The following is a 27216-nucleotide window of genomic DNA, read 5'->3' on the forward strand; positions in this document are numbered from 1 at the left end:
GATAACACTCAGTCTGCCTCCTCCAATGGCACCCTATTCCCTATAGTGCACTACACAGCCCTATGGGCCCTGGTCAAAAGTAGTGCACTATGTAGGGAATAGGGTGCCATTTGGCATGGAGTCTCAGACTTGAATCATTGGTCCTGGAGACTGCAAGTTGTTCATACGGTATTGTTTTTAATGATTAACCTTGTACTGCAGTGGGCTAAATCAGGGTCACACAGAGTGTTTCCTGGTAATCTTAAACAAATCTACTTTGAAACAAAAGTATTCACCTCACACACATGGTTATGAGCTTAAACAAAGAAGACAGCTCTACCATGTCAGATGTAGAGTTGAAATGTATTCACTTTTGAGTTTGTATCCCAATATCACACTTTGTATGCAGAAGACTGAAATATATCAAAACCATTTGACATAAAAAAGCAGATTTTCAGCGTTTAAACAACAATGTTTACTAATTATGAAATTATGAAAAATATTATTAGCATTCCACTCATGAGGACACTAGGTAATTTGACTGCAGGAAAGTGGTAGCTACACAGCGATTTTATTGTGAACCCATGGCTTTTCCCGCAAACAGGTTAAACCAGTTTTCTGATTATGCTTACATGGGGTCAATGTCACCACATTTGACCAGAAATGACAGTATCCTTAATAAATCAGTAACTAAAACTTTACAAAGTCACTTGACATTGGGGAGGTGAATACATTTTTTCCCAAGGTTTCTTTCTCAGCACAAAGAAAATCTCACTGACTTGACATGTTCTGGTAGTGAATTCAAGCTGCAAGGTAAGGATCCTACCAGGGATTTTTCATGTATGATGTTGGTAGAATGTTGAAGTTGGGATAGTAGTAAAAGACCGGTGTGTAAATGACTAAGATTTAAGACTCTCGTCAATTAGGGAGCTTTGTTTCTTTGTTGTGTGTTTAGTTGTACCTTTACCTTCCTATTGTTGGCCATCTGGAAGGATTCTGTATGGAGGAATGGTCTAAGATCTCTCCCAATGTGTTCTCCAACTCATAAAATATTTTAGAAAAAGGCTCAGTGTTATCGTCGCCAGGTGAGGTATTGAAAGGTATTTAAAACAGGTTGTCAATCATTTTGACTAATACCATTTTGAGATTATTTTTATTACTTGTTCAACCAAATCTCGTTCTCTGAGCAATTGTATTACTATGAAATTATATCATCAAAAAATGTAGCATACAATATAGGTCAGTATTTGAATGATTTATTTTATAGATTAATTTCCGCTCATCTTTATCTTTATCAAGGGTGTCAATAATTTCAGACGCCAGTGTAGATTTTAAAACCACAGCATTTCACTTGGACCTTCTTTTTTTATATTTTCAGAGAAATTTTTAACAAACACAGCCCAAAAAGAAAATTTGAATTAAAAACCGGTTCAGCCCCTGGTTAAACCGTGATCATGCAGAGTTACTCCACCTCAAGAATTGCAATTGGCGAAAGGCTCGGCACACGCATACTCAGGCTGACTGGCTCTCGTTCAGGCAGATAAGAAATAAATGCACTCAGGCTATCCTGAAGGCCAAAGTTAGTTACCTAAATTAAGGAGCAATACTCTCTCTGTGGGTCTAACCCCAAGAAGTTCTGGAAAACAGTTAAACACCTGGAGAGTAAACCCTCCTCCTCTTAGCTGCCCATGTCCCTTAAAGTTGATGGTGTGGTTGTTACTGACAATTTCTTTACATTTTATTTCACCTTTATTTAACCAGGTAGGCCTGTTGAGAACAGGTTCTCATTTACAACTGCGACCTGGCCAAGAAACAGCAAAGCAGTGTGACAAAAACAACAACACAGAGTTACACATGGGATAAACAAATGTACACAATAGAAAATCTGTATACAGTGTGTGCAAATGAAGTAAGGAGGTAAGGCAATAAATAGGCCATAGTGGCGAAGTAATTACAGTTTAGCAATTTACACTGGAGTGATAGATGTGCAGATGAGGATGTGCAAGTAGAAATACTGGTGTGCAAAAGAGCAGAAAAAAACAATAAACAAATATGGGGATGAGGTAGGTAGTTGGTTGGATGGGCTATTTACAGATGGGCTGTGTAGAGCTGAAGCGATCGGTAAGCTGCGCTGACAGCCGATGCTTGAAGTTAGCGAGGGAGATATAAGTCTCCAACTTCAATGATTTTTGCAATTCGATCCAGTCGTTGGCAGCAGAGAACTGGAAGGAAAGGCGGCAAAAGTAGGAATTGGCTTTGGGGGTGACCAGTGAAATATACCTGCTGGAGCATCCATGGATGTTGCTATGGTGACCAGTGAGCTGAGATAAGGCAAAGCTTTTCCTAGCAAAGACTTATAGATGACCTGGAGCCAGTGGGTTTGGCGGCGAATATGTAGCGAGGACCAGCCAACGAGAGCATACGGGTCGCAATGGTGGGTAGTATATGGGGCTTTGGTGACAAAACGGATGGCACTGTGACAGACTGCATCCAATTTGCTGAGTCGAGTGTTGGAGGCTATTTTGTAAATGACATTGCCGAAGTCAAGGATCGGCAGGATAGTCAGTTTTACGAGGGTATGTTTGGCAGCATGAGTGAAGGAGACTTTGTTGTGAAATGGGAAGCCGATTCTAGATTTAATTTTGGATTGGAGATGCTTAATGTGAGTCTGGAAGGAGAGTTTACAGTCTAGCCAGACACCTAGGTATTTATAGTTGTCCACATATTCTAAGTCAGAACCGTCCAGAGTAGTGATGCTAGGCGGGCGGGTGCGGGCAGCGATCAATTGAAGAGCATGCATTTGGTTTTGCTAGCGTTTAAGAGCAGTTGGAGGCCACGGAAGGAGTGTTGTATGGCAATGAAGCTTGTTTGGAGATTAGTTAACACAGTGTCCAAAGAAGGGCCAGATGTATACAGAATGGTGTCGTCTGCGTAGAGGTAGATCAAAGAATCACCCGCAGCAAGAGTGACATCATTGATATATACAGAGAAAAGAGTCGGCCCGAGAATTGAACCCTGTGGCACCCCCATAGAGAATGCCAGAGGTCCGGACAACAGGCCCTCCGATTTGACACACTGAACTCTATCTGAGAAGTAGTTAGTGAACCAGGCGAGGCAGTCATTAGAGAAACCAAGGCTGTTGAGTCTGCCGATAAGAATAGGGTGATTGACAGAGTCGAAAGCCTTGGCCAGGTCGATGAAGACGGCTGCACAGTACTGTTTTTTTATCGATATTGGTTATGATATCGTTTAGTACCTTAAACGTGGCTGAGTACCTTAAATGTGACCAGCTCGGAAACCAGATTGCATAGCAAAGAAGGTACGGTTGGATTTGAGATGGTCGGTGATCTTTTTGTTCACTTGGCTTTCGAAGAATTTAGAAAGGCGGGGCAAGATGGATATAGGTCTGTAACAGTTTGGGTCTAGAGTGTCTCCCCCTTTGAAGAGGGGTATGACCACGGCCACGTTCCAATCTTTAGGAATCTCAGACGACACAAAAGAGAGGTTGAACAGACTAGTAATAGGGGTTGCGACAATGGTGGCGGATAATTTTAGGAAGAGAGGGTCCCGATTGTCTAGCCCAGCTGATTTGTACGGGTCCAGATTCTGCAGCTCTTTCAGGACATCAGCTGTCTGGATTTGGGTGAAGGAGAAGTGGGGGGGGGGGGGGGCTTGGACCAGTTGCTGAGGGGGGTGCAGAGCTGTTGGCCAGGGTTGGGGTAGCCAGGTGGAAAGCGTGGGCAGCCGTGGAGAAATGCTTACTGAAATTCTCGATTATCGTGGATTAATTGGTGGTGACAGTGTTTCCTTTCCTCAGTACAGTGGGCAGCTGAGAGGAGGTGCTCTTATTCTCCATGGACTTTACAGTGTCCCAAAAGTTTTTGGAATTAGTGCTCCAGGATTCAAATTTCAGTTTGAAATAGCTAGCCTTTGCTTTCCTAACTGACTGTGTATATTGGTTCCTGACTTCCCTGAGAAGTTGCATATCGCGAGGACTACTCAAAGCTAGTGCTGTGCGCCACAAGATGTTTTTGTGCTGGTCAAGGGCAGTTAAGTCTGGAGTGAACCAAGGGCTATATCTGTTCTTAGTTCAACATTTTTTGAAAGGGGCATGCTTATTTAAGATGGTGAGGAAGGCACTTTTGAAGGACAACCAGGCATCCTCTACTGACGAGATGAGGTCAATATCCTTCCAGGATACCCGGGCCAGGTCGATTAGAAAGGCCTGCTCGCAGAAGTGTTTTAGGGAGCGTTTGACAGTGATGAGGGGTGGTCTTTTGACCTTGGACCCATAACGGACGCAAGCAATGAGGCAGTAATCGCTGAGATCGTGGTTGAAAACAGCAGAGGTGTATTTAGAGAGCAAGTTGGTCAGGATGATATCTATGAGGGTGCCCATGTTTACGGATTTGGGGTTGTACCTAGTAGGTTCCTTGATAATTTGTGTGAGATTGAGGGCATCTAGCTTAGATTGTAGGACGGCCAGGGTGTTAAGCATATCCCAGTTTATGTCACCTAGTTGTACGAACTCTGACGATAGATGGGGGGCAATCAATTCACATATGGTGTCCAGGGCACAGCTGGGAGCTGAGGGGGGTCTATAACAAGCGGCAACAGTGAGAGACTTATTTCTAGAGAGATGGATTTTTAAAAGTAGTAGCTCGAACTGTTTGGGCATAGCCCTGGATGGTATGACAGGCTAACTCTGCAGGCTATCTCTACAGTTAGTTGCAACTCCACCCCCTTAAGCAAGTTCTATCTTGATGGAAAATGTTGTAATTGGGGATGGAAATGTCAGAATTTTTGGTGGCCTTCCTAAGCAAGTATTCAGACACGGCTAGGACATCAGGGTTGGCGGAGTGTGCTAAAGCAGTGAATAAAGCAAACTTAGGGAGGAGGCTCCTGATGTTAACATGCATGAACCCAAGGCTTTTCCGGTTACAGAAGTCAACAAATAAGAGCGCCTGGGGACACATGGGGCCTGGGTTAACCTGTACATCACCAGAGGAATGGAGGAGGAGTAGGATAAGGGTACGGCTAAAGGCTGTAAGAACTGGTTGTCTAGTGCGTTCGGAACAGAGAGTAAAAGGAGCAGACTTCTGGGCATGGTAGGATAGATTCAGGGCATAATGCACAGACAAGGGCATGGTATGGTGCGAGTACAGTGGAGGTAAACCTAGGCATTGAGTGACGATGAGAAAGGCTGCATCTCTGGGAGCGCAAGTTAAGCTAGGTGTGGTCTCCGCATGTGTGGGGGGGGGTGGGGCAAGGGAGCTAACCGAGGCATGTAGAGCGGGACTAGGGGCTCCGCAATAAAACAAAGCAATGAGAGCTACCCTGAACAGCAATATACAAGGCATATTGACATTAGAGGTAGGCATAAAGCAATCCCAGGTGTTGATTGGGACTGCTAAGACAACAACGGGTAAACAGCTAAGACAACAACAACGGGTAAATGGCGATGAATGGGCAGAGAGGGTCAGTTAGCTACACACAGGGCCTGAGTTTGAGGCTGGGGACGACAGATAAACAAAATGAAGAACCGTGTTAATGAACAGTCCAGTTGGCATCAACTGTGTAGCCGATTGATCATAGGGTCCAATGAGCAGCAATGGACGAAACAGGGAGTATATAATTTTAATGGTAGGTTTATTTGAACAGTGAGAGACAGAATAACAACAAAAATATCCAGCAAAAACGCATGTCAGAAATGTTATGAATTGATTTGCATTTTAACCTCTATGGGCTAGCGTCCCACCTACTCAACAGCCAGTGTAGTCCCGTGGCTCAATATTCAAATACCTTAGAAATGCTATTACTTCAATTTCTCAAACATATGACTATTTTACACCATTTTAAAGACAAGACTCTCGTTAATCAAACCACACTGTCCGATTTCGAAAGCAAAACATTAGATTATGTCAGCAGAGTATCCAGCCAGAAATAATCAGACACCCATTTTTCAAGCTAGCATATAATGTCACATAAACCCAAACCACAGCTAAATACAGCACTAACCTTTGATGATCTTCATCAGATGACAATCCTAGGACATTATGTTATACAATACATGCATGTTTTGTTCAATCAAGTTCATATTTATATCAAAAACCAGCTTTTTACATTAGCATGTGACTAGCATGTGACTAGCATTCCCACCGAACACTGCCGGTGAATTTACTAAATTACTCACGATAAACGTTCACAAAAAGCATAACAATTATTTTAAGAATTATAGATACAGAACTCCTCTATGCACTCTATATGTCCGATTTTAAAATAGCTTTTCGGTGAAAGCACATTTTGCAATATTCTCAGTAGATAGCCCGGCATCACAGGGCTAGCTATTTAGACACCCAGCAAGTTTAGCACTCATCAAAGTCAGATTTACTATAAGAAAAATGTTATTACCTTTGCTGTCTTCGTCAGAATGCACTCCCAGGACTTCTACTTCAATAACAAATGTTGGTTTGGTCCAAAATAATCCATCGTTATATCCAAACAGCGGCGTTTCGTTTGTGCGTTCAAGACACTATCCGAAAGGGTAAATAAGGGTGACGAGCATGGCGCAATTCGTGACAAAAAAATTCTAAATATTCCATTACCGTACTTCGAAGCATGTCAACCGCTGTTTAAAATCCATTTTTATGCCATTTTTCTCATAAAAAAGCGATAATATTCCGACCGGGAATCTGCGTTTAGGTAAACAGACAAAAAAAAAGAAAGCATTCGGTCGACTCGGGCACGCGCCTAAGCCCAAAGTACTCTGAGCGGCCACTTGCCAAAAGCGATAAAGTGTTTCAGCCAGAGCCTGCCTCGATATCGTTCAGCTTTTTCCCGGGCTCTGAGAGCCTATGGGAGCCGTAGGAAGTGTCACGTTATTGCAAAGATCCTCAGTCTTCAATAAAAAGAGCCAAGATGAAACACAACTTCTCAGACAGGCCACTTCCTGCATGGAATCTTCTCAGGTTTTGGCCTGCCATATGAGTTCTGTTATACTCACAGACACCATTCAAACAGTTTTAGAAACTTTAGGGTGTTTTCTATCCAAAGCCAATAATTATATGCATATTCTCGTTACTGGGCAGGAGTAGTAACCAGATTAAATCGGGTACGTTTTTTATCCGGCTGTGTCAATACTGCCCCCTAGCCCTAACAGGTTAAAACCTCTCTGGGACATCTGGGCACACTATCAACAGGCAGTGATATAGCAGGGCGGCAAATTCAAAACAACAAAAATCTCATAATTCAAATTTCTCAAACATACAAGTATTATACACCATTTTAAAGATAAGATTCTCCTTAATCCAACCACAGTGTCCGGTTTCAAAAAGGCATAAAATTAGATTATGTTAGGACAGCGCCGAGACAAGAAAAATCACACAGCCATTTTCCAAGCAAGGAGAGGCATCACAAAAACCAGAAATACAGCTAAAATTAATCACTAACCTTTGATGATCTTCATCAGATGACACTCCCAGGACTCAATGTTACAAAATACATGTATGTTTTGCTTGATAAAGTTCAAATTTATATCCATAAACCCCATTTTACATTGGCGCGTGCACTCCGGTGAATGAGCACATCAATTTACAAAAATACTCATCATAAACGTTGATAAAATTTACAACAGTCATTGAAAGAATTATAGATACACTTCTCCTTAATGCAACCGCTGTGTCAGATTTTAAAATAGCTTTACGGCGAAAGCACATTTTTCAATATTCGGAGTTCAGAGCTCAGCCATCAAAGCAAGCTATACCCACCAAGTTCTGGAGTCAACTAAATTCAGAATTAGTATTATAAATCTTCCCTTACCTTTGCTGATCTTCGTCAGAATGCACTCCCAGGACTCCCACTTCCACAAGAAATGTTATTTTTGCTCGAAAAAATCCATATTTATGTCCAAATACCTCCGTTTTGTTCGCGCGTTCAGATCACTAATCCAAAGGCATAACGCGAGAGCGCAAAACCAGCGACAAAAGGCAAATAGTTCCATTACCGTACTTAGAAACATGTCAAACGATGTTTACAATCAATCCTTAGGGTCTTTTTAACATAAAACTTCCATAATATTCCAACCGGACAATAGCGTATTCATTACAGAGGAAAAAGAAGGAGCGGCGCGCCAGTGTGCCCGCGCAGTAAACAACTCACTGGTCCCAGGCAGTCCACTGATTAACTGAGCTCCTATTCTCTGCCCAGTAACAATAGACGCATGAAACAAGTTTCTAAAGGCTGTTGACAGCCAATGGAAGCCTTAGGAAGTGCAAAATGACCCCACAGACACTGTAGTTTGAATAGGGATTACATAGAAAAACTACAAGTCACCTCCTGGTTGGATTTCTTCTCAGGTTTTTGCCTGCCATATGAGTTCTGTTATACTCACAGACATCATTCAAACAGTTTTAGAAACTTCAGAGTGTTTTCTATCTACTAATAATATGCATATCCTACCTTCTGGGCCCGATAAGCAGGCAGTTTAATTTGGGTACGTCTTTCATCCGGACGTCAAAATACTGCCCCCTATCCTAGAGAAGTTATGTCAGGATTCCTATTTGACTCAGCCATGCCTCCTTGCTCATCCAACATTTCCTCATCTCCTACCCCTTCTAATACGACTAGCCGTGATCCTTCTCCCTCTTTTTCCCCTGCCCCGCTACAATATGTACATGTAGGTTGAGTTATTAAAGTGACTATGCATATATAATTTCAGAGAGTAGCAGCATTGTAAAAGAGTGTGTGGGGGGGGCAATGCAAATAGTCTGGGTAGCCATTTGATTAGATGATCAGGAGTCTTATGGCTTGGAGGTAGAAGCTGTTTAGAAGCCTCTTGGACACTAGACTTGGCTCTCCGGTACTGCTTGCCGTGCGGTAGCAGAGAGAACAGTCTATGATTAGGGTGGCTGGAGTCTTTGACAATTGTTAGGGCCTTCCTCTGACACCGACTGGTATAGAGGTCCTGGATGGCAGGACACTTGGCTCTAGTGATGTACTAGGCTGTACACACTATCCTCTGTAAGCGCCTTGCGGTCAGAGGCCGAGCAGTTTCCATACCAGGCAGTGATGCAACCAGTCAGGATGCTCTCAATAGTGCAGCTGTATAACTTTTTGAGGATCTGAGGACCCATGACAAATCTTTTCAGTCTCCTGAGGGGGAATAGGTTTTGTTGTGCCCTCTTCACAACTGTCTTGGTGTGCTTGGAACATGTTAGTTTGTTGGTGATGTGGACACCAAGGAACTTGAAGCTCTCAACCTGCTCCACTACAGGATGACCATCCTACCCATGGTAGATTATGGAGACGTAGTTTATAGATCGGCAGATAAGGGTGCTCTCGAGCGGCTAGATGTGCTTTACCATTCAGCCATCAGATTTGCCATCAATGCTCCATATAGGACACATCACCGCACTCTATTCTCTTCTGTAAACTGGTTATCTCTGTATACACGTCGCAAGACCCACTGGTTGATGCTTATTTATAAAACCCTCTTAGTCCTCACTCCCCCCTATCTGAGATATCTACTGCAGCCCTCATCCTCCACATACAACACCCGTTCTGCCAAGCACATTCTGTTATAGGTCCCCAAAGCACACACATCCCTGGGTAGCTCGTCTTTTCAGTTCACTGCAGCTAGCGACTGGAACGAGCTGCAACAATCACTCAAACTGGACAGTTTTATCTCAATCTCTTCATTCAAAGACTCAATCATGGACACTCCTACTGACAGCTCTGGCTGCTTTGCATGATGTATTGTTGTCTCTACCTTCTTGCCCTTTGTGCTGTCGTCTGTGCCCAATAATGTTTGCACCCTGTGCTTCTGCCATGTTGTGTTGCTACCATGTTGTTGTCATGTTGTGTTGCTACCATGTTCTGTTGTCATGTGTTGATGCCATGCTATGTTGTTGTCTTAGGTCTCTCTTTATGTAGTGTTGTGTTGTCTCTCTTGTCATGATATGTGTTTTGTCCAATATTTGTATTTCATTTATTTTTATTTTTAATCCCAGCCCCCATCCCCGCTGGAGGCCTTTTACCTTTTGGTAGGCCGTCATTGTAATAAGAATTTGTTCTTAACTGACTTGCCAAGTTAAACAAAAATAAATAAACGTTTAGATCCAATGCAACTTTTTGTAAAAAAAATGATGGATTTGATTGCACGTACATTTTCTCAACAGTTGAAAAGTATCACAGTAACATGGAGATCAGATGGACAATAAAACATAAAGACAGAAGTTTTAAACGTAGACTCAGGGTCATACTCCTTAACATCTAAGAGCGTTGAAGCTGGAGAATAAACTTCTCCGCTGTTTTTGTCCCGTAGCAACCAGGTTGTAGCAGCGTGAAGCGAACCTTGGCATGTGCACAGATATTCTGAGTGAGAGCAACGTCTGGCATCTGCTGTGCTGAGTCTACCTTTAGAATAGACAAATGTTTAATACATATATTGGCTCTTTGTTTTAGGGGTCAATACTCTCAAATTAGTCTCTGAGAAGAGCGAGGAGAGGGGCACTGCCTCTAAAATGAGTCTCTCTGGGGAACATGACACCAAAGCTAAGAGGTGAGATGACAATGTTGTTTAAGAATTTATTAAGTGTTTATTTCCAAAACGCATGTTTGCTTTTTCATCAGAAATGTTTACTTATGGGTACCTTCATTTGTGGGTAAAATATTACTGTTCTAAGTTTTTAATTAGTAGCTGTTAGCGTATGAAAATATATTTTGAGCAAAATGCGATATATCTATTGTTTAGCTGGAATTGAATGTCCGTATCCTGTATATCTGATTGTGATATGTGGTTGTCTCACCTAGCTATTTTAAGATGATTTTTACTTATGTCCGGGGTCCCCCGAGATTATGTTTATGTAGAAGAATTGAGAAGCTCAGTTCTGGTGACTTTTTAAAAAGACATTCTACTCCAAAATGTATTAAAATGATGCTGATACTGTCACGTCCTGACCAGTAAAGGGGTTGTTTGTTATTGTAGTTTGGTTAGGGCGTGGCAGGGGGTGTTTGTTTAGTGTGTCTCTGGGTTTTTGGGCAATGTTCTATGTTAGTCTATTTCTATGTCTGTGTCTATGTATTCTATTTCTATGCTTAGTTTATTGGGTTGACCTTCAATTGGAGGCAGCTGTTCCTCGTTGCCTCTAATTGAAGGTCCTATTTAATAGGGGTGTTTTTCATTGGGATTTGTGGGTAGTTGTTTCTCCGTATAGTCAGTTTGTCCTTACAGGACTGGTTTTCGTCGTTGTTTTGTTCAAGTGTTTTGTTTCGTTTCTTTAATAAATAAGATGAGCATACATATTCCCACTGCGTTTTGGTCTACTCCATACGACGAACGTGACAGATACCATCTAAAATATAATTTCCACCTCCATTAAATAGCCCAATAAGATATTGGTAAATATGATGTTAAGTTATTTTAACATATTGGACCATATAACCTGTATGGATCGTCTATTATCAGATGTTAAATGATTTTAAGATATTGGACCATATAGCCTGCATGGATGGTATATTATCTGATGTGCTATTATCAGTAAGCATTATCAACTGTAGCCCAACTGATGCAGCATAGTGGCTATAAATAAATAGGCTGAAGAATGGGGTTGCCTATCTGCATTTAACCTATTGGGCTAATCATTAGCTAGATCCCAAATGTAATCTTTTAACTAGTTAGCATCTATTGATGAATTTTATGTCCCAAATAATGTGCATTAACTCAGTGAATATAATGTAGGCCTACCAGTTAGGCTAACTTGGGGTAACAAGCCCCATGCCTGTGCTTCTCCCAGAAACCATGTCACAATATTTCTGCCAACACTTTCCCTGGTTGCCAAAACTCGTGTCATTTATCAGACACTCTTATCCAGAGCGACTTACAGAAGCAACTAGATTGAAGTGCTAAGTGATCTCTGGTTGCCACAACTCTTGCTCAAATACAAATGCCACCTGTCTCATCACAATTTTAGTCACTCCGTAAAATGTTTTATTTTAAAAAGTAGAGTGGCGTTTTACCCCAAGTTACCCTACAATTGACTCGTGTTACATTTAGCCCCACTCTTGTCTATGCACTCATGGTGAATTGTGGTAAGGTTTTAACGATGACTTTGCTAAAAACTCCAGGTTTAAAATGGTGCAGTTTGTACATATTTAGTAGTTTAGAAATAAATAAAGTAGGAATGGAACGCTGGGATCACCCTCTTTTTAACAAAGACCATTAATACTGCTGTTTTTCTCACAATTACAAGAATTGTTGTGCATTGACTGCTTGTCAGAATGCAGGTTTCCCTCCCTATGGCTCTTGTAACTTGAATGCGTCTTGAGAGGCATATTTATCTTGCATAGAATACACAACAACAAGCTGTCTAGGTAAACAGATCAACTATTCTACTATGGGGTTGTCCGATTTTTTTTTATTCAGAACACGTTTTGTTTGCAGAGGAAAAGTAAATATGGACTGTTGTAGCGTTTTCAAAGTGTGCCTCGACAGAAATATTTTTTGGGTGTGGCAGCAAAGATTTTGCAGTGACACAGCAGCACTGTTAAATGACTGCAGCAGAAACACCGTTGCCTAGTAAACTGACCACTGAGTGTCAGTCTAATTCAAATCCTTTTCTCATTTTGAGGTTTTAATATTATTCTGGTTTACAGTTCATCTCAGGGTTTTATAGGTCCAGTATTATTCTGTGGTCGTCTGGTGGTTCATTGTGTCCTTTGTGATAATCGCAATGTCCTTACATTATTTTACTTTTACATTGTAATCTATTTTGGAACATTATCTTGGATTAATTCCACTAACTTGGTTGTATCATATAGTTTCCTTATAAGCAAGTTGTGACCTTTCAAGTGTTCATTCTTATTAGGTGGAGGCACCACATTACTCTATCCATGGTTCATATACAGTCGTATGGTATATCTTCCCCCGTATCGATCATGGACATACTGACTCATGGTGATACACATACAGTGTCCTGTAGGCCTACATGCTACCCCAGCCTGGTCTAATAGACTAGATGTAACATAGCACATATAAATCCGGGCCCTGTCTCTAAAATGAGTCTCTCTGGAGAACATGACACCAAAACTAAGAGGTGAGATGAGAATATTGTTTAATAATTTATAAAGAGTTTATTTCCAAAACGTTATATCCAACATTTTTTCACATTTGTGTTTTTTCATCATAAATGGTTGCTTATGGGAACCTTCAATATGACTTTGCTCAGGTTTTGTATTAATAGATTTCAAATGTGAATGAAAATGTTTTTTTGTTTTTTTAAACACTATACAGTGCAATCAGAAAGTGTTCAGACCCCTTCACTTTTTCAACATTTTGTTACGTTACAGCCTTATTCTAAAATGTATTAAATGTTTTTTTTTCTAATGCACTGTATATCATTTGTTTAGCTTGAATGGAATGTTTGTATCCTGATTATTTGACTGTGATATGTGGTTGTCTCACCCAGCTATCTTAAGATGAACGCACTTACATATACCATATCTTAATTTGACTCATTTTATCAAAGCAGGAAAATAATCCTGCAGCAACAGGAAATATGAATTATTATGTTGATTGTATTAATGAACATTTTTGTAGGGGTTGATCGATTTTTCATTAAGGCTAATCAAGTCTGACAGGAAAATTCCTGCAGCACAGGATTATCAAATTAAGATATGGCAACTGTACTGTAAGAGTCTCTGGGGCCGGTTTCCTGATAGCAATAAAACGTATGCTTATGAGTGTTTTAAGATTCATCTTTCCTACAACGGGCGAAGATGAAACATGCGTTTCCCAAAATGGTCCCTTACGTTGTTGGAGCATGTGTCGATACTGGTAGAGCATGTGGCTCAGTTGGTCGAGCATGGTGTTTGCAACGCCAGCATGGTGTGTGCAACGCCAGGGTTGTGGGTTTGATTCCCACGGGGGGTCAGTAAAAAATAAAAAAAAAAGAAATGCATGAAATTAAATGTATGCATTCACTACTGTAAGTTGCTCTGGATAAGAGCGTCTGCTAAATGACTAAAATGTAAATGATAGGATTGAAAGGGAGCACTGCTCAGCTTTCTCCATTCAGATCTTACCTTAACATTATAACTACTTCACAATAATGACGATGGATCAGCTTCTAGAGAGATATTACCACCTACAGCTGCAAATATTGAGGGGGCTTATTCTAATGCGTACCCAATAAATCACATATTTGGCACATCATTGTGCACATTTTAGTCTTCCAAATCATCGCCTGAGTTAGAGTACCTCATGATAAGCTGTAGACCACACTATCTACCAAGAGAGTTCTCATCTGTATTATTCATAGTCGTCTATTTACCACCACAAATCGATGCTGGCACTACGACCACACTCAACGAGCTGTATAAGGCCATAAGCAAACAAGAAAATGCTCATCCGGAAGCAGGGCTACTAGTGGCCAGGGACTTTAATGCAGGCAAACTTAAATCAGTTTTACCATTTCTACCGCACGCCCGAGGAAAAAAAACTCTAGATCACCTTTACTCCACACACAGAGAGACATGCAAAGCTCTCCCTCGCCCTCCATTTGGCAAATCTGACAATAATTATATCCTCCTGATTCCTGCTTACAAGCAAAAATTAAAGCAGGAAGTAATACGGAAGTGGTCAGATGACGCGGATGCTACTCTACATAGACTGTTCTCTCTGCTACCGCACAGCAAGCGGCACCGGAGCGCCAAGTCTAGGACCAAAAGGCTCCTTAACAGCTTCTAACCCCAAGCCATAAGAATCCTGAACAATTAATCAATTGGCCACCCAGACTATTTACATTGACACCCACCTCTATTAGTTTTTACAGTGCTGCTACTCGCTGTTTATTATCTATGCATAGTCACTTCACCCCTACCTACATGTACAAATTACCTCAACTAACCTGTACCCCCGCACACTGACTCGATACCGGTACCCCCTGTATATAGCCTCATTATTGTTATTTTATTGTGTAACTTTTTATAGTTTTTTACTTTAGTTTATTTAGTAAATCTTTTCTTAACTCTTTCTTGAACTGCATTGTTGGTTAAGGGCTTGTCAGTAAGCATTTCAAGGTAAGGACTACACTTGTTTTATTCGGCGCATCTGACAAATAATACTTGATTTGAAAAATGATTTGTTTTATTTAAGCAAGTTCAAAAGATTAAAGGTGTGTCTTTCAATGGCCTTCAATGTCTTTTATCAAAATAATCACACAAAAGCAGTGGACAAGTTCATTTAGGGACATCAAACTCATTCTATGGAGGGCCTAGTGTCTCTCATCAGCTGGTGGTGCTAATGAGAGAGGGTGTGGTAGACTATACAGGTTGGACCTCAGGGTGAGTGGTACTGTGGTCAATGTCGCCACCTAGTGGTCAAATACATAAATGGAACCAGTAAAAGCCTTTCCCCCGCAACTACAAATCTGGCAATTGTACTCAATGCCAAAAGTATGTAAGGTTTCTCGAACCTCAGATCGGATCGTGAAAAAAATCTAAATTATTTTTTTTCCAATTGCGATTTTCACATTGTGATCTACGTGATTCGCTGCCCGTGCAGCTTATTTTACATATGAGAGACCTTAAGGGAGTTACGCACTAGAATGTACTGAAGTGCCATTCGATGTGCCGACGCCAATAGCCCAGAGACCCTCCATTTCAAAGAAAGAGGACTCTCGCTTTGTGAGTTTTATTTGGGGGGGAAATTAAACAAGTTAGCAAAAACAAACACGGTGGAGACGTTGACAAACACTGGATCCATTCCTTAGGATATTTAGTCCCCAGAGGTCCTAACCTACAGCAAGACTATAGCATGTTTAACCTAGATCTTCTCTGTATAAAGTGAGGGCAAAAAAGCATCTAAAGACTCTCTTAACTCTTCTACAAGTGGTCTGAGAAAGGTGTTAGATTACGAGCATTTTGAAGTGCAACGTTAATAACGATGTTTTGAGAAACAGCTCTGTTACGAATTCCCTGCCGGTGACTGTTATCAGCACCTCACAACCCCAAGCTGTACACTCCACTCCCCATCCCCATGACTGGAGCCTGACAGTCAAGGGGGTTCAATAAATCTGCCTCTCAAACTCTCCCTGATCTGTGTTTGTTAACTCTTGGGCTGCTTTATACCCCACTAACCGGGGACGAAGTCAGTGAGTCACAAACCAGTAAAATATGTTTAGGCGGGTCACTCTCTTTCAAGCTCGGAGATTTAACAATGCTCCTATGAAGGATCTAACAATTAACTTTACCTTAATAAGATGCTTTTCGGAAACTGGGCCCTGGATAAATACATCGGCTAAATGACAACAATTTTGCATGAAAATGTTTTACATACAGATCTCATATACTGATGTCACAAATGTATTATTTAAACAGTTCTTTATTATAAATATAGTTATTTGTTACATTTGACTGTGTAAAACCTAGCCGTACTACGTATTTCTCTGAGAGTGATGCAGATATATGGCATTATGCAAAAAAAACATGATTATTTGTTTCTCTGAAATTAAACCATCAAGTGATAGATTTTAAACAAACATTTGTTGGGGTGGCATATGGTGGTTAGAGAGTTGGGCCAGTAACCGAAAGGTTGCTAGATCGAATCCCTGAGCTGAAAAGGTAAAAAGCTGTCGTTCTGCCCCTGAACAAGGCAGTTAACCCACTGTGCCTAGGCCGTCATTGTAAATAAACATTTGTTCTTAACTGACTGGCCTAGTTAAATAAATAAAATAAAATGTCATTGAACAACCCCATGCTATGATTAGCTAGTGAAAAAAAACGTATCTCTTTGATCATGTATTTAAAACATAAATTACCAACATTTCTGAAAAAGGAGCGTTTTGGAAGGAATCTCTTCTCATGTTTCCCCATCTGAGTTCAGAGTAAATGAGAGATGGAATTTTTGTCTCTGTTGTGTTGAAGTCCAATCAAGCAGGAGAGACCAGCCTCCCCTGTACCCAGCTGTGTGTCCATGAAGAGTCAACCTATAGAGTTGAGAGAAGTAGACTTTTCTACTGAACAAAGGTAAGAAGAACTCATGGGTCATGTTCAGTGAGTTAAACAACACTGTCTCTAGTTATTTCTCCTCTCCCATTTATTTTTGTTGTTTTCATAATCCATAGGCTAATCCTTTTTTCCATTTTCATAGTTCTAAAACAATATTAAACAAACACAACATTCCCTCCGTGTGTGTGTGTGTGTGTGTGTGTGACAAACAGTGACATATTATTATTATTATTGACAGTTAACAAGGAGACGAGATATCAGTCACAACTACATGTTCATGTGATTGCATTAAATCACCTGACTGTTTGGATGTGTCTGTTAGTAAATGTTTTATTTCTAAGAGATAATGAATTAATGAGAACAATTGACATTCAATAATTAGTTGTCACTGTGTTTAACAACAACCAACATGCTGGATCTCTGTTTAGGGGTCAGTGCTCTAAAATGTGTCTCTCTGGGGAGAGAGAGGATGGGGTCTCTGCCTCTAAAATGAGTCTCTCTGGGGAACATGACACCAAACCTAAGTGGTGAGATGACAACTTTTTAAAGAATTTATTATGTTTATTTCCAAAACGATATATCCACAGTTTTTATCAGTTAGAAATGTTTAACTGGAAATTACAAAATTTAGAAGTCGTTTTAAACCTCAAATACACTTCAAGTTTGCATTTCCTGCTGTGCAGGAACATTTCTGCCACAACAGATCAAATTAAGATATGGCAACTGTACTATAAGTCTGTCCGGTGCCGGTTTCCCGATAGCAATGGAATTTAGGCTTACGAGTGTTTTAAAGATTTATCTATATTACAATGGCCGAAGATGTAACATGTGCATAGTTTTTTTTTGTATGTATGAATTACAAATCAACCTTTACTTATATCATGTTTCTAGTCTATTGCATAGTTACAATGTGTAATCATTGATGTCCCATTGTAATACATACATGCAGACACAGCATCATTCAAAGAATGGAGTTTGATACACCTGGTATTGGATATGACTGAAAAAGAATGTCTCACAGAGATTCATACCTGAACCGCATCTTTATTTGTGTAACGATTGCAGTAGTGGGTGTGGAGTCAGGCGCAGGAAACAGGAGTAGTTGCTAACGGGCTTTTAATGAATTGCACCGTAAAAGAAAAGTACACCCACGAAAACACAACTGGGTGTGATCCAACAAACACAATGATCCAATAACACGTACCACTGCATAAACAACAGACGACAACAGCAAGTAAGCCCGCACACAGAACAGGTGGGGAAACGGGCTTAAATACTCAACTAAACACTAATCATACACAGGTGCAAACAATCAAGACAAAACCAACAGAAAAGGGAAAAAGGGATCGGTGGCAGCTAGTAGGCCGGTGACGACGACCGCCGAGCGCCACCCGAACAGGGACAGGAGTCAGCCTCGGCAGGAGTCGTGACAATTTGCCAAGGAAGAGTACATGATCAGTGAAGATATTCAATGTACAGGCTACAATGTGGGGATCTCATGCGTGGTAATAACTACAGTACATGTATATAGGACTTGCATCCTTGGCACAATAAAGTTATTATATTCTACTCTATCCATAGGCTTCATTTACACCATTCAGACTTGAAGTTGACACAATAACTAGGAGTTTTTTGTTTTGTTTTTACCTTTATTTAACTAGGCAAGTCAGTTAAGAACAAATTCTTATTTTCAATGACGGCCTAGGAACGGTGGGTTAACTGCCTTGTTCAGGGGCAGAACGACAGCTTTTTACCTTGTCAGCTCGGGGATTCAATCTTGCAACCTTTCGGTTACTAGTCCAACGCTCTAACCACTAGGCTACCTGCCGCCCCTGAGGTTCATAGATTGGTATGACTATTAGTTCAGAACCTAACATTTTAGGGTCCATACACAGATCGGCTACATACTGTAGCTAGCTACATATCCATAGGCATACAGTTATTTTATCCACCACTATACAATAAGCAAGTAAATAGTTTGCTAGCTATGTTACTTCAGCTGCATTGCACGGCAAGGCAAGCTTACACAATTGTACATTCAATTTGCAGTAAATGATTTAGCTAGCTATATTCTTTACATCCACTGTTTCCCAAGATGACAGCCTGGTTTGCTGGTTTTCTCAGGAGTCCCTAAAACATTAAACAACACGAATTACAATGTTATACTCATGTCATAACACCAGCTAGCTAGCTGGCTAGTCAGCTAACTTGCTAAATAGTGATTTTCGTGAATTAACTTTATGAAAAAAAAATATGCACAATCGTTTGTCTCTACATTAACTAACATATTCCTCTCAATTGTATATTTTTTGCCTGACTCGTTATGACGTTATAATTACTTACATTTGCTTCCCCCATAATGTTTTGTCAGCCATCTTTGCTTAAGAAAGTCATCAAGTCACCACTCGTGTCAAATTCGTCATTGGAATCACTCGATATGATTGATCATATAAAAACCTTGGGACCCAAATGCATAACGAGTGATCTATTTTCCCCTTGTGGTGGTCTGGAGCAATGAAGCCGTGACGCTGGATACCGCTAAGTCCCGCGGTGTAAACTCGCAACTTTTAAAGGAGGAACCACTGTAGCTGTTCTACAAGTGATGTTAGGCAGGCGTTGGATTACGAGCGTTTTCAAGTGCAACGTTAGTAACGATGGTTCTGGGAAACAGTTTAGCCTTAAGATGCTTTTGTGAAACCGGGCCATGGATAAAAACATCTACTAAATTCCGAAGTAAATGTTTTACATACAGATCTCATATTACTGTATTGAATTATTTTGTAAAAATGTATTTTAATATTGGTGTCACAAATGTATAATTTATACAGTTCTTTATTTAAAAAAGTTATTTGTTACATTTGACTGTGTTAAACCTAGCAGTACTACTTATTTCAGTGACGCAGATATATATAGCATTAAAGAAACATGATTATATATCTCACTGAAATTAAAAGATCTAGAGATAGTTTTGAAACAAATACATTTCTCTCATTGAACAACCCCATGCCATAATTAGATAGTGAAAAAACACATCAATCCCTTTCATCATTTCTTTAAACAATAAAATTGAATTTACCAACATTTCTGAAAATGGATATAAACCATTTTTGAATTATACTCTTCTTATATTTCCCCATCTGAGCTCAGAGTAGATGAGATTGAATGTTTGTCTCTGTTGTGTTGAAGTCCAATCAGGCAGGAGAGACCAGCCTCCCCTGCACCCAGCTGTGTGTCAATGAAGTCTATGGTTCCTCCTATAATGTTTAGAGAGGGAGACTTTTCTACTGAACAAAGGTAAGAAGAACTCATGGGTCATGGTCAGCGAGTTAAATATCACTGTATCTAGTCATTTCTCCTCTCCCATTTTCCCATCTATTTAGGTTGTTTTCATAATCCATAGGCTAATCCTTTTTTCCATTTTCATAGTCCTAACACAAAACTAAACAAACACACCATTCCCTCCCTGTGTGTGTGTGTGTGTGTGGTGTGTGTGTGTGTGTGTGTGTGTGTGTGTGTGTGTGTGTGTGCTCTCCTTTGATGTTTTCTCCACAGAAACCAACAGGAGAGATCAGAGTCAGGGATTCTCAGTGGTCAGTCTTCCCAGAGTCATCAAACAGACCTGGCCTCCATATTCATTGTATGTTGTCCTGTTATGTACATACATTTTTGTTTACCTCAAGTAAAGTTGATCTGTCAATCATTCATTAATGTGTTAATGAGACATTATTTATTTATTTATTTCAGTTGCTTGAAGAGAATATTATGACATTTGTGAAGAATGAGCTGAAGAGGTTCAAGAGGATTCTTGGTTCAGAACTCCCACAAGGCTTTGAGAGTCAGAAGCAGGATGAGGAAGTGGTGGATGCTGAAGATGAGAAGCAGGAGAGCAGTGCCAGGAAGGAGGCTCTGAAGATCACACTGCACATCCTGAGGAAAATGAACCAGAAGGAGCTTGCTGACACACTGGAGAAAAGTAAGAGCTGTCTGCCTCATGTTGTCTGCCTCATGTTGAATGCTATTTTATAACAAACATTTAAAAGCTGTAGCTAAGTTTAAGCTAAAGTAGCTGTGTAACTCAATGATATTGTAGCAGCCTTAATCCCCCATCGTAATGAAAGCAGTACGAGTTAGACATTTCCTAACAAGGTAATCATGCTGCCTGAAAGTTGAACAATGCTAGCCTTGATGAGGCCCTTATCCTGTTGGGGATGTTGTGTGTAGCATGATTTCCTTAGGGTCAAGCGACCTGGCTTCAAGCCTACCTCAGGTCAATACCCCCTCCTGCCATTTGCTACTCTGATGAGCAAAAGTAGGATAGTGTATAAGGGTCAAAAGCATGTCCTGTTAAGAGGGATTTGTGAAAGAGAAGCACAGGTTGTGTTTTCTGAACAGAGAGAGTAGTGTAACGTTCCTAACACCAAGTGACCTCGTCAACTAGCAGGGATGTGCTGTGTTGATTAATTTAGACAGAGAAGAGGAGAGACAACATTAATAATACCATCAATAATACCAATAATAATATAATCAGTCACACCAGTGTGAAATGCATTATGAAAACATTTACACATTTCTACAGGCAGTTATGAGAATAAATGATTATAATGTACAACTTTATAACACAGTCTTACAATACTGTAGGCAATAAAACAGACGTAATATTAATATCCTCTATGTTATTTCTTCATTCAGATGAGCTTGCTGTGATTTGCCAAAGTGAACTCAAATCTAATCTAAAGAAGAAGTTTCAATGTATATTTGAGGGGATCGCTAAACAAGGAAACCCAACACTTCTCAATAAGATCTACACAGAGCTCTACATCACAGAGGGTGGAAAAGGAGAGGTCAATAATGAACATGAGCTGAGACAGATTGAGACAACAACCAGGAAACAAGCAAGACCAGAGACTGCAATCAAATGTAACGACATCTTCAAACCCTTAACTGGACAAGACAAACTTATCAGAACTGTGCTGACAAAGGGAGTCGCTGGCATTGGAAAAACAGTCTCTGTGCAGAAGTTCATTCTGGACTGGGCTGAAGGAAAAGCAAATCAGGATGTCCAATTTGTATTTTCATTCCCTTTTCGGGAGCTGAATTTGATGAAAGGGGAAAAACACACTTTGATTGAACTTCTCAATCACTTCTCAATGGAAACCAAAGAATCAAGAATCTCCAACTACGACAAGTACAACGTTCTGTTCATCTTTGATGGTCTGGATGAGTGCCGACTGCCCCTAGACTTCCAGAAGAACAAGATCTGTTGTGACGTCACAGAGTCAACCTCAGTAGATGTTCTGCTGACAAATCTAATCGAGGGAATTCTGCTTCCCTCTGCTCTTCTCTGGATAACTACCCGACCTGCAGCAGCCAATAAAATCCCTTCAGGGTGTGTTGACCAGGTGACAGAGGTACGAGGGTTCAATGACCCACAGAAGGAGGAGTACTTTAGGAAGAGATTCAGTGATGAGGACTTGGCCAGCAGAATTATCTCACACATAAAGACATCAAGGAGCCTCCACATCATGTGCCACATTCCAGTCTTCTGTTGGATTTCTGCAATAGTCCTTGAACACATGCTGAAACACAAGAGAGAAGAGATGCCCAAGACTCTAACAGAGATGTACACACACCTTGTGGTGTTTCATACCAAACAGAAGAATGAAAAGTATCTTGGGAAAGAAGAGACAGGTCCACAATGGAATAAAGAGAGCATTGTGTCACTGGGAAAACTGGCTTTTCAACAGCTGGTGAATGGCAATTTGATTTTCTATGAAGAAGACCTGAAAGAGGCTGGCATTGATGTCAATGAAGCCTCAGTATACTCAGGATTGTGCACACAGATCTTTAAAGAGGAATGTGGGCTGTACCAGGACAAGGTGTACTGCTTCGTACATCTGAGCATTCAGGAGTTTCTGGCTGCTTTATATGTGTTCCTCTCATTCATCAACAACAATGAGAATACAATGGCCGAACCGCAATCAAAGTACAGGAACTTTACTGCGCTGTTCAGAGACAAGCCTGAAGTTACTTTCTACAAGAGTGCTGTGGATAAAGCCTTACAAAGTGAGACGGGAAACCTGGACCTTTTCCTCCGCTTCCTTCTGGGCCTCTCACTGGAGTCCAATCAGAAGCACTTACGAGGTCTACTGACAAAGACAAGAAGCAGCTCACAGAGCCATGAAGAAACAGTCAAGTCCATCAAGAATAAGATCAGGGAGAATCCCTCTCCAGAGAGGTGCATCAATCTGTTCCACTGTCTGAATGAACTGAATGACCATTCTCTAGTGGAGGAGATCCAAAGCTACCTGAGCTCAGGAAGTCTTTCAGAAGCCAAACTGTCACCTGCACAGTGGTCAGCTCTGGTCTTTGTGTTGCTGACTTCAGAAAAGGAGCTAGATGTGTTTGACCTGAAGAAATATTACAGATCAGAGGAAGGTCTTCTGAGGCTGCTGCCAGTGGTCAAAGGCTCCAGAGCTGCTCTGTGAGTACATAAAATGAAATTTAAGTACTAACCATCAGGAAGAAATATTCAGTTTTGAGAAAATTCTGTATTATTGTAAAACACAGTGAATCAATGGATAGATGTTCACATTTGTATAACAATGTGACCATACAATTCTAGGAGACGGAAGATTAATCTATCTGTTGTTTGAGAGAATAACCAAATGCATCTGCCATTGTCTTTCTACACTACTGGTGTTAAATTAACAGTGTGTTTGTGAAATCATGATGATCTTTCTGTCAGGCTGTCAGGCTGTGGAGTCAAAGAGAAAGGCTGTGCTTCTCTGGTCTCAGTTCTCAGCTCAAACCCCTCACACCTGAGAGAGCTGGATCTGAGTAACAATGACCTGAAGGATTCAGGAGTGAAGCTTCTCTCTGCTGGACTGGGGAATCCCAACTGTAAACTGGAGATTCTGAGGTCAGTATTCCTGAAGTTGGTCAACAAGTGATAACTGTTCACCAGATCCACGTAGTCCACACCATATGTGTTTGGACAGTGAAGCTTACAATTTTAAATTTGGCGCTATGCTCCAGCATTTTGGATTTGAGATTTGTTTCATATTAGGCGACAGTACAGAATGTCACCTTATATTTGAGCGTAAGGGTGAGAGGCTAGCGTGTTTTGTTGTAGACTCTGTAACTTTCTCTCATTATTATTCAGGATTCATTCATGATTTTTATTAATCAAGGCATCACTAGGATTAATTTAATAGTGTTTAGAAACATGTTATCTACTCATTTAGAATGAAAATTACCCCAGTTATCATCCACCATTCAGTTACTATTGGGCAAAACATAACCCAAAACACAACCAAATCAAGCTTGATGTAGTCATTGTGTGCAAGGAATATGGGACAAAGCACTAAACTTTTTGCTTCTTTAATACACTATACGTGAATTGGTCAGAATACTTATGACTTATTCAAATGGGGGCGACTAGATACATAAAGTGCTTTCATTTCTAAATGGTGAAAGAGATATGTATGAAAATACCCTCAAATAAAAGGTGACATTATATACTGTCACCTCATATGAAACATTTGATCTGAAATCTAAAATGCTGGAGTATAGAGACATGTTTAAAATGTTAGCTTCGCTGTCAAAATAGCTATGGTGTGGACTGTATACTGAATACAATTTACGTATCTAGTTCTCCCATTTGAAGAGGTTGTAATTATTTGGACAAATGCACTTCTATTGTATTAAAATAGTCAAAAGTTTAGTAATTGGTCCCATATTCTTTGCCTGCAGTGATTACATCAAGCTTGTGATTCTACAAAGTTGTTGAATGCACTAGCAGTTTGTTTTGGTTGTTTTGGGAGATGTTTTTCCCAATAGAAACTGAATGGTGAATAATGTCCTGTGTCATTTTGGAGTCACTTCACTTGTTTTGTCAGTAAGAATAGAAAATGTTTCTGAACACTTCTACATTCATGTGGATGCTACCATGATTATGAATAATCATGAATGAATCGTGAATGATGATGAATGAGAAAGTTACAGAGACACAAAGATCATATCTCTGTTATTGGTAATGATGAGAGATTCGCTGTTTGTGTAGCCTCTGTAACTTTCTCGCTCATCATTTTTCGTGATTGATTACCTATTTTTCTTAATTATGGCATCATCAGGATTCATTTAGTAGTGTTTAGAAGCATGTTATCTACTCACTTAGACAGAAGATTAAACCAGTCATCATCCACCATTCAGTTACTATTTGGCAAAACATAACCTAAAACACAACCAAAACAAACTGCTAATGCAACCAACGAGTTTGGGACCAAATGCTAAACACTATAAGTGAATTGGTCAGAATAATTATGCCTTCTTCAAATGGGGAGACTAAATACATAAAGTGCTTTCCTTTTGAAACGTGAAAGAGATATGTATGAAAATACCGTCAAATAAAAGGTGACATTATATGTCTACTTTATATTTTTCTCTCTACATGCAATACTTTGATAATTTGTCATTTGTAATGTTATATACATTTATGAATAGATATGGCAGGTTTCAGGACACTGATATATCTGAATATGTTGAAGATTTTCACCACCAGAGAATAGCAGTGTGAATTTAAACTTATTTTACTATTTGCAGGCTGTCAGGCTGTCTAGTCACAGAGGAAGGCTGTTCTTCTCTGGTCTCAGCTTTGAAGTCAAACCCCTCACACCTGAGAGAGCTGGACCTGAGCTACAATCACCCAGGAGACTCAGGAGTCAGACTGCTCTCTGCTGGACTGGAGGATCCACACTGCAGACTGGAGAAACTCAAGTATGTAGAAGGTTTATGTCAATGTTCATATCAGACATGTTTGAGTTATCAGGCTAGTTAAGCCAAACATTCTTACCACCACTTGGACAAAGTTATATGCTGACTCTCTCTCTCTCGGTGTGTGTGTGTGTGTGTGTGTGTGTGTGTGTGTGTGTGTGTGTGTGTGTGTGTGTGTGTGTGTGTGTGTGTGTGTGTGTGTGTGTGTGTGTGTGTGTGTGTGTGTGTGTGTGTGTGTGTGTGTGTGTGTGCGTGTTAACATGTATCACTCAATGACTGTCTGTTCTTCTGCTTACCTCCACAGTGTGGAACATAGTGGAGAGTACACAATGACACCAGGGCTTAGAAAATGTGAGTGTTGACTGCTGTGAAGTATATGACTAAGAATAAGTCTTAACTTGAATAAAGTCAATGTCAAAGACCACCATCATTACTTACTTGGTCATATTAAATATAAGCTGTAGTTCTGCAGAAGCAGAAATCAGGGACACCAAAGTGTAGAAAGAGTTACTTTGACAATATGTTTGTCTGTGTATGTGCGTGGTGTGTTCGTGTTACATTATAAATGTTTGTGTGTGTGTGTGTGAGTGTGTGTAAGTAATGGGAATAAATGTGTTTTATATTACCATACAGTATAACATATGATCATTCAACAAGTATCAAGTTACATGAACTTCTCCTTTTGACACCTAGAATCATCTACATTAAATGAATTAGTGAAAAGTGAGTTAACATTCTAATGTGAATGATGATGATGATTTCTAAGATTGTGTCTGGTTTCATCCATCAGATGCCTGTGATCTCACACTGGACCCAAACACAGTACACAAACACCTCTCTCTGTCTGAGGAGAACAGAAAGGTGACATGGAGGTTAGAGAAGCAGCAGTATCCTGATCACCCAGAGAGATTTGACTACTGGAGCCAGGTGCTGTGTAGAGAGGGTCTGACTGGGCGCTGTTACTGGGAGGTAGAGTGGAGTGGGAGAGAGGCTAATATTGGAGTGACATATAAAGGAATCAACAGGAGAGGAAGGGTTAAGGACTGCGGGCTTGGATCCAATGACAAGTCCTGGAGTCTGTTCTGCTCTGACAACAGTTACTCTACCTGTCACAATAATAATACCACTACCATAGACGTCCCCTCCTCCAGCTCCCACAGAGTAGGAGTGTATCTGGACTGGCCAGCCGGCACTCTGTCCTTCTACAGAGTCTCCTCTGACACACTGACCCACCTGCACACATTCCACACCACATTCACTGAGCCCCTCTATCCAGGGTTTAATGTTTGGGATGACTCTTCAGTGTCCCTGTGTCAGGTGGTCCCTGTGTCAAACACTACATGATGTTTCACTCTAATCATGTGTTTTATGTTTGAAATATGACACTTACATACATAGAGTAACACACACACACCAGTTTGGTCCAGTTTATTCCTGTAAATAATAACCATGGTAACTCTG

General features: G+C 40.5%; 1 protein-coding gene across 2 annotated transcripts; it reads left to right on the forward strand.

The window, feature by feature from the left end:
• Positions 1-698: 698 nt before the first annotated feature.
• On the forward strand, positions 699-27216 carry LOC123743530 (protein NLRC3). 2 transcript variants are annotated; one of them, XM_082976075.1, is made up of 12 exons: positions 699-792; positions 10441-10537; positions 16900-17001; positions 17412-17510; positions 20170-20277; positions 20536-20620; positions 20728-20956; positions 21673-23464; positions 23729-23902; positions 25585-25758; positions 26060-26106; positions 26546-27216. In XM_082976075.1, the coding sequence occupies exons 2-12, from the start codon at positions 10500-10502 to the stop codon at positions 27097-27099; spliced, it is 3402 nt and encodes a 1133-aa protein (XP_082832201.1). In that variant the 5' UTR covers positions 699-792; positions 10441-10499; the 3' UTR covers positions 27100-27216. The 2 variants fall into 2 exon arrangements, with proteins under 2 accessions (XP_082832201.1, XP_082832202.1); XM_082976076.1 differs by lacking the exons at positions 16900-17001; positions 17412-17510.

Source organism: Salmo salar, chromosome 06, assembly GCF_965601325.2.
Source record: "Salmo salar chromosome 06, fSalSal1, whole genome shotgun sequence".
NCBI classification, from domain to species: domain Eukaryota; kingdom Metazoa; phylum Chordata; class Actinopteri; order Salmoniformes; family Salmonidae; genus Salmo; species Salmo salar.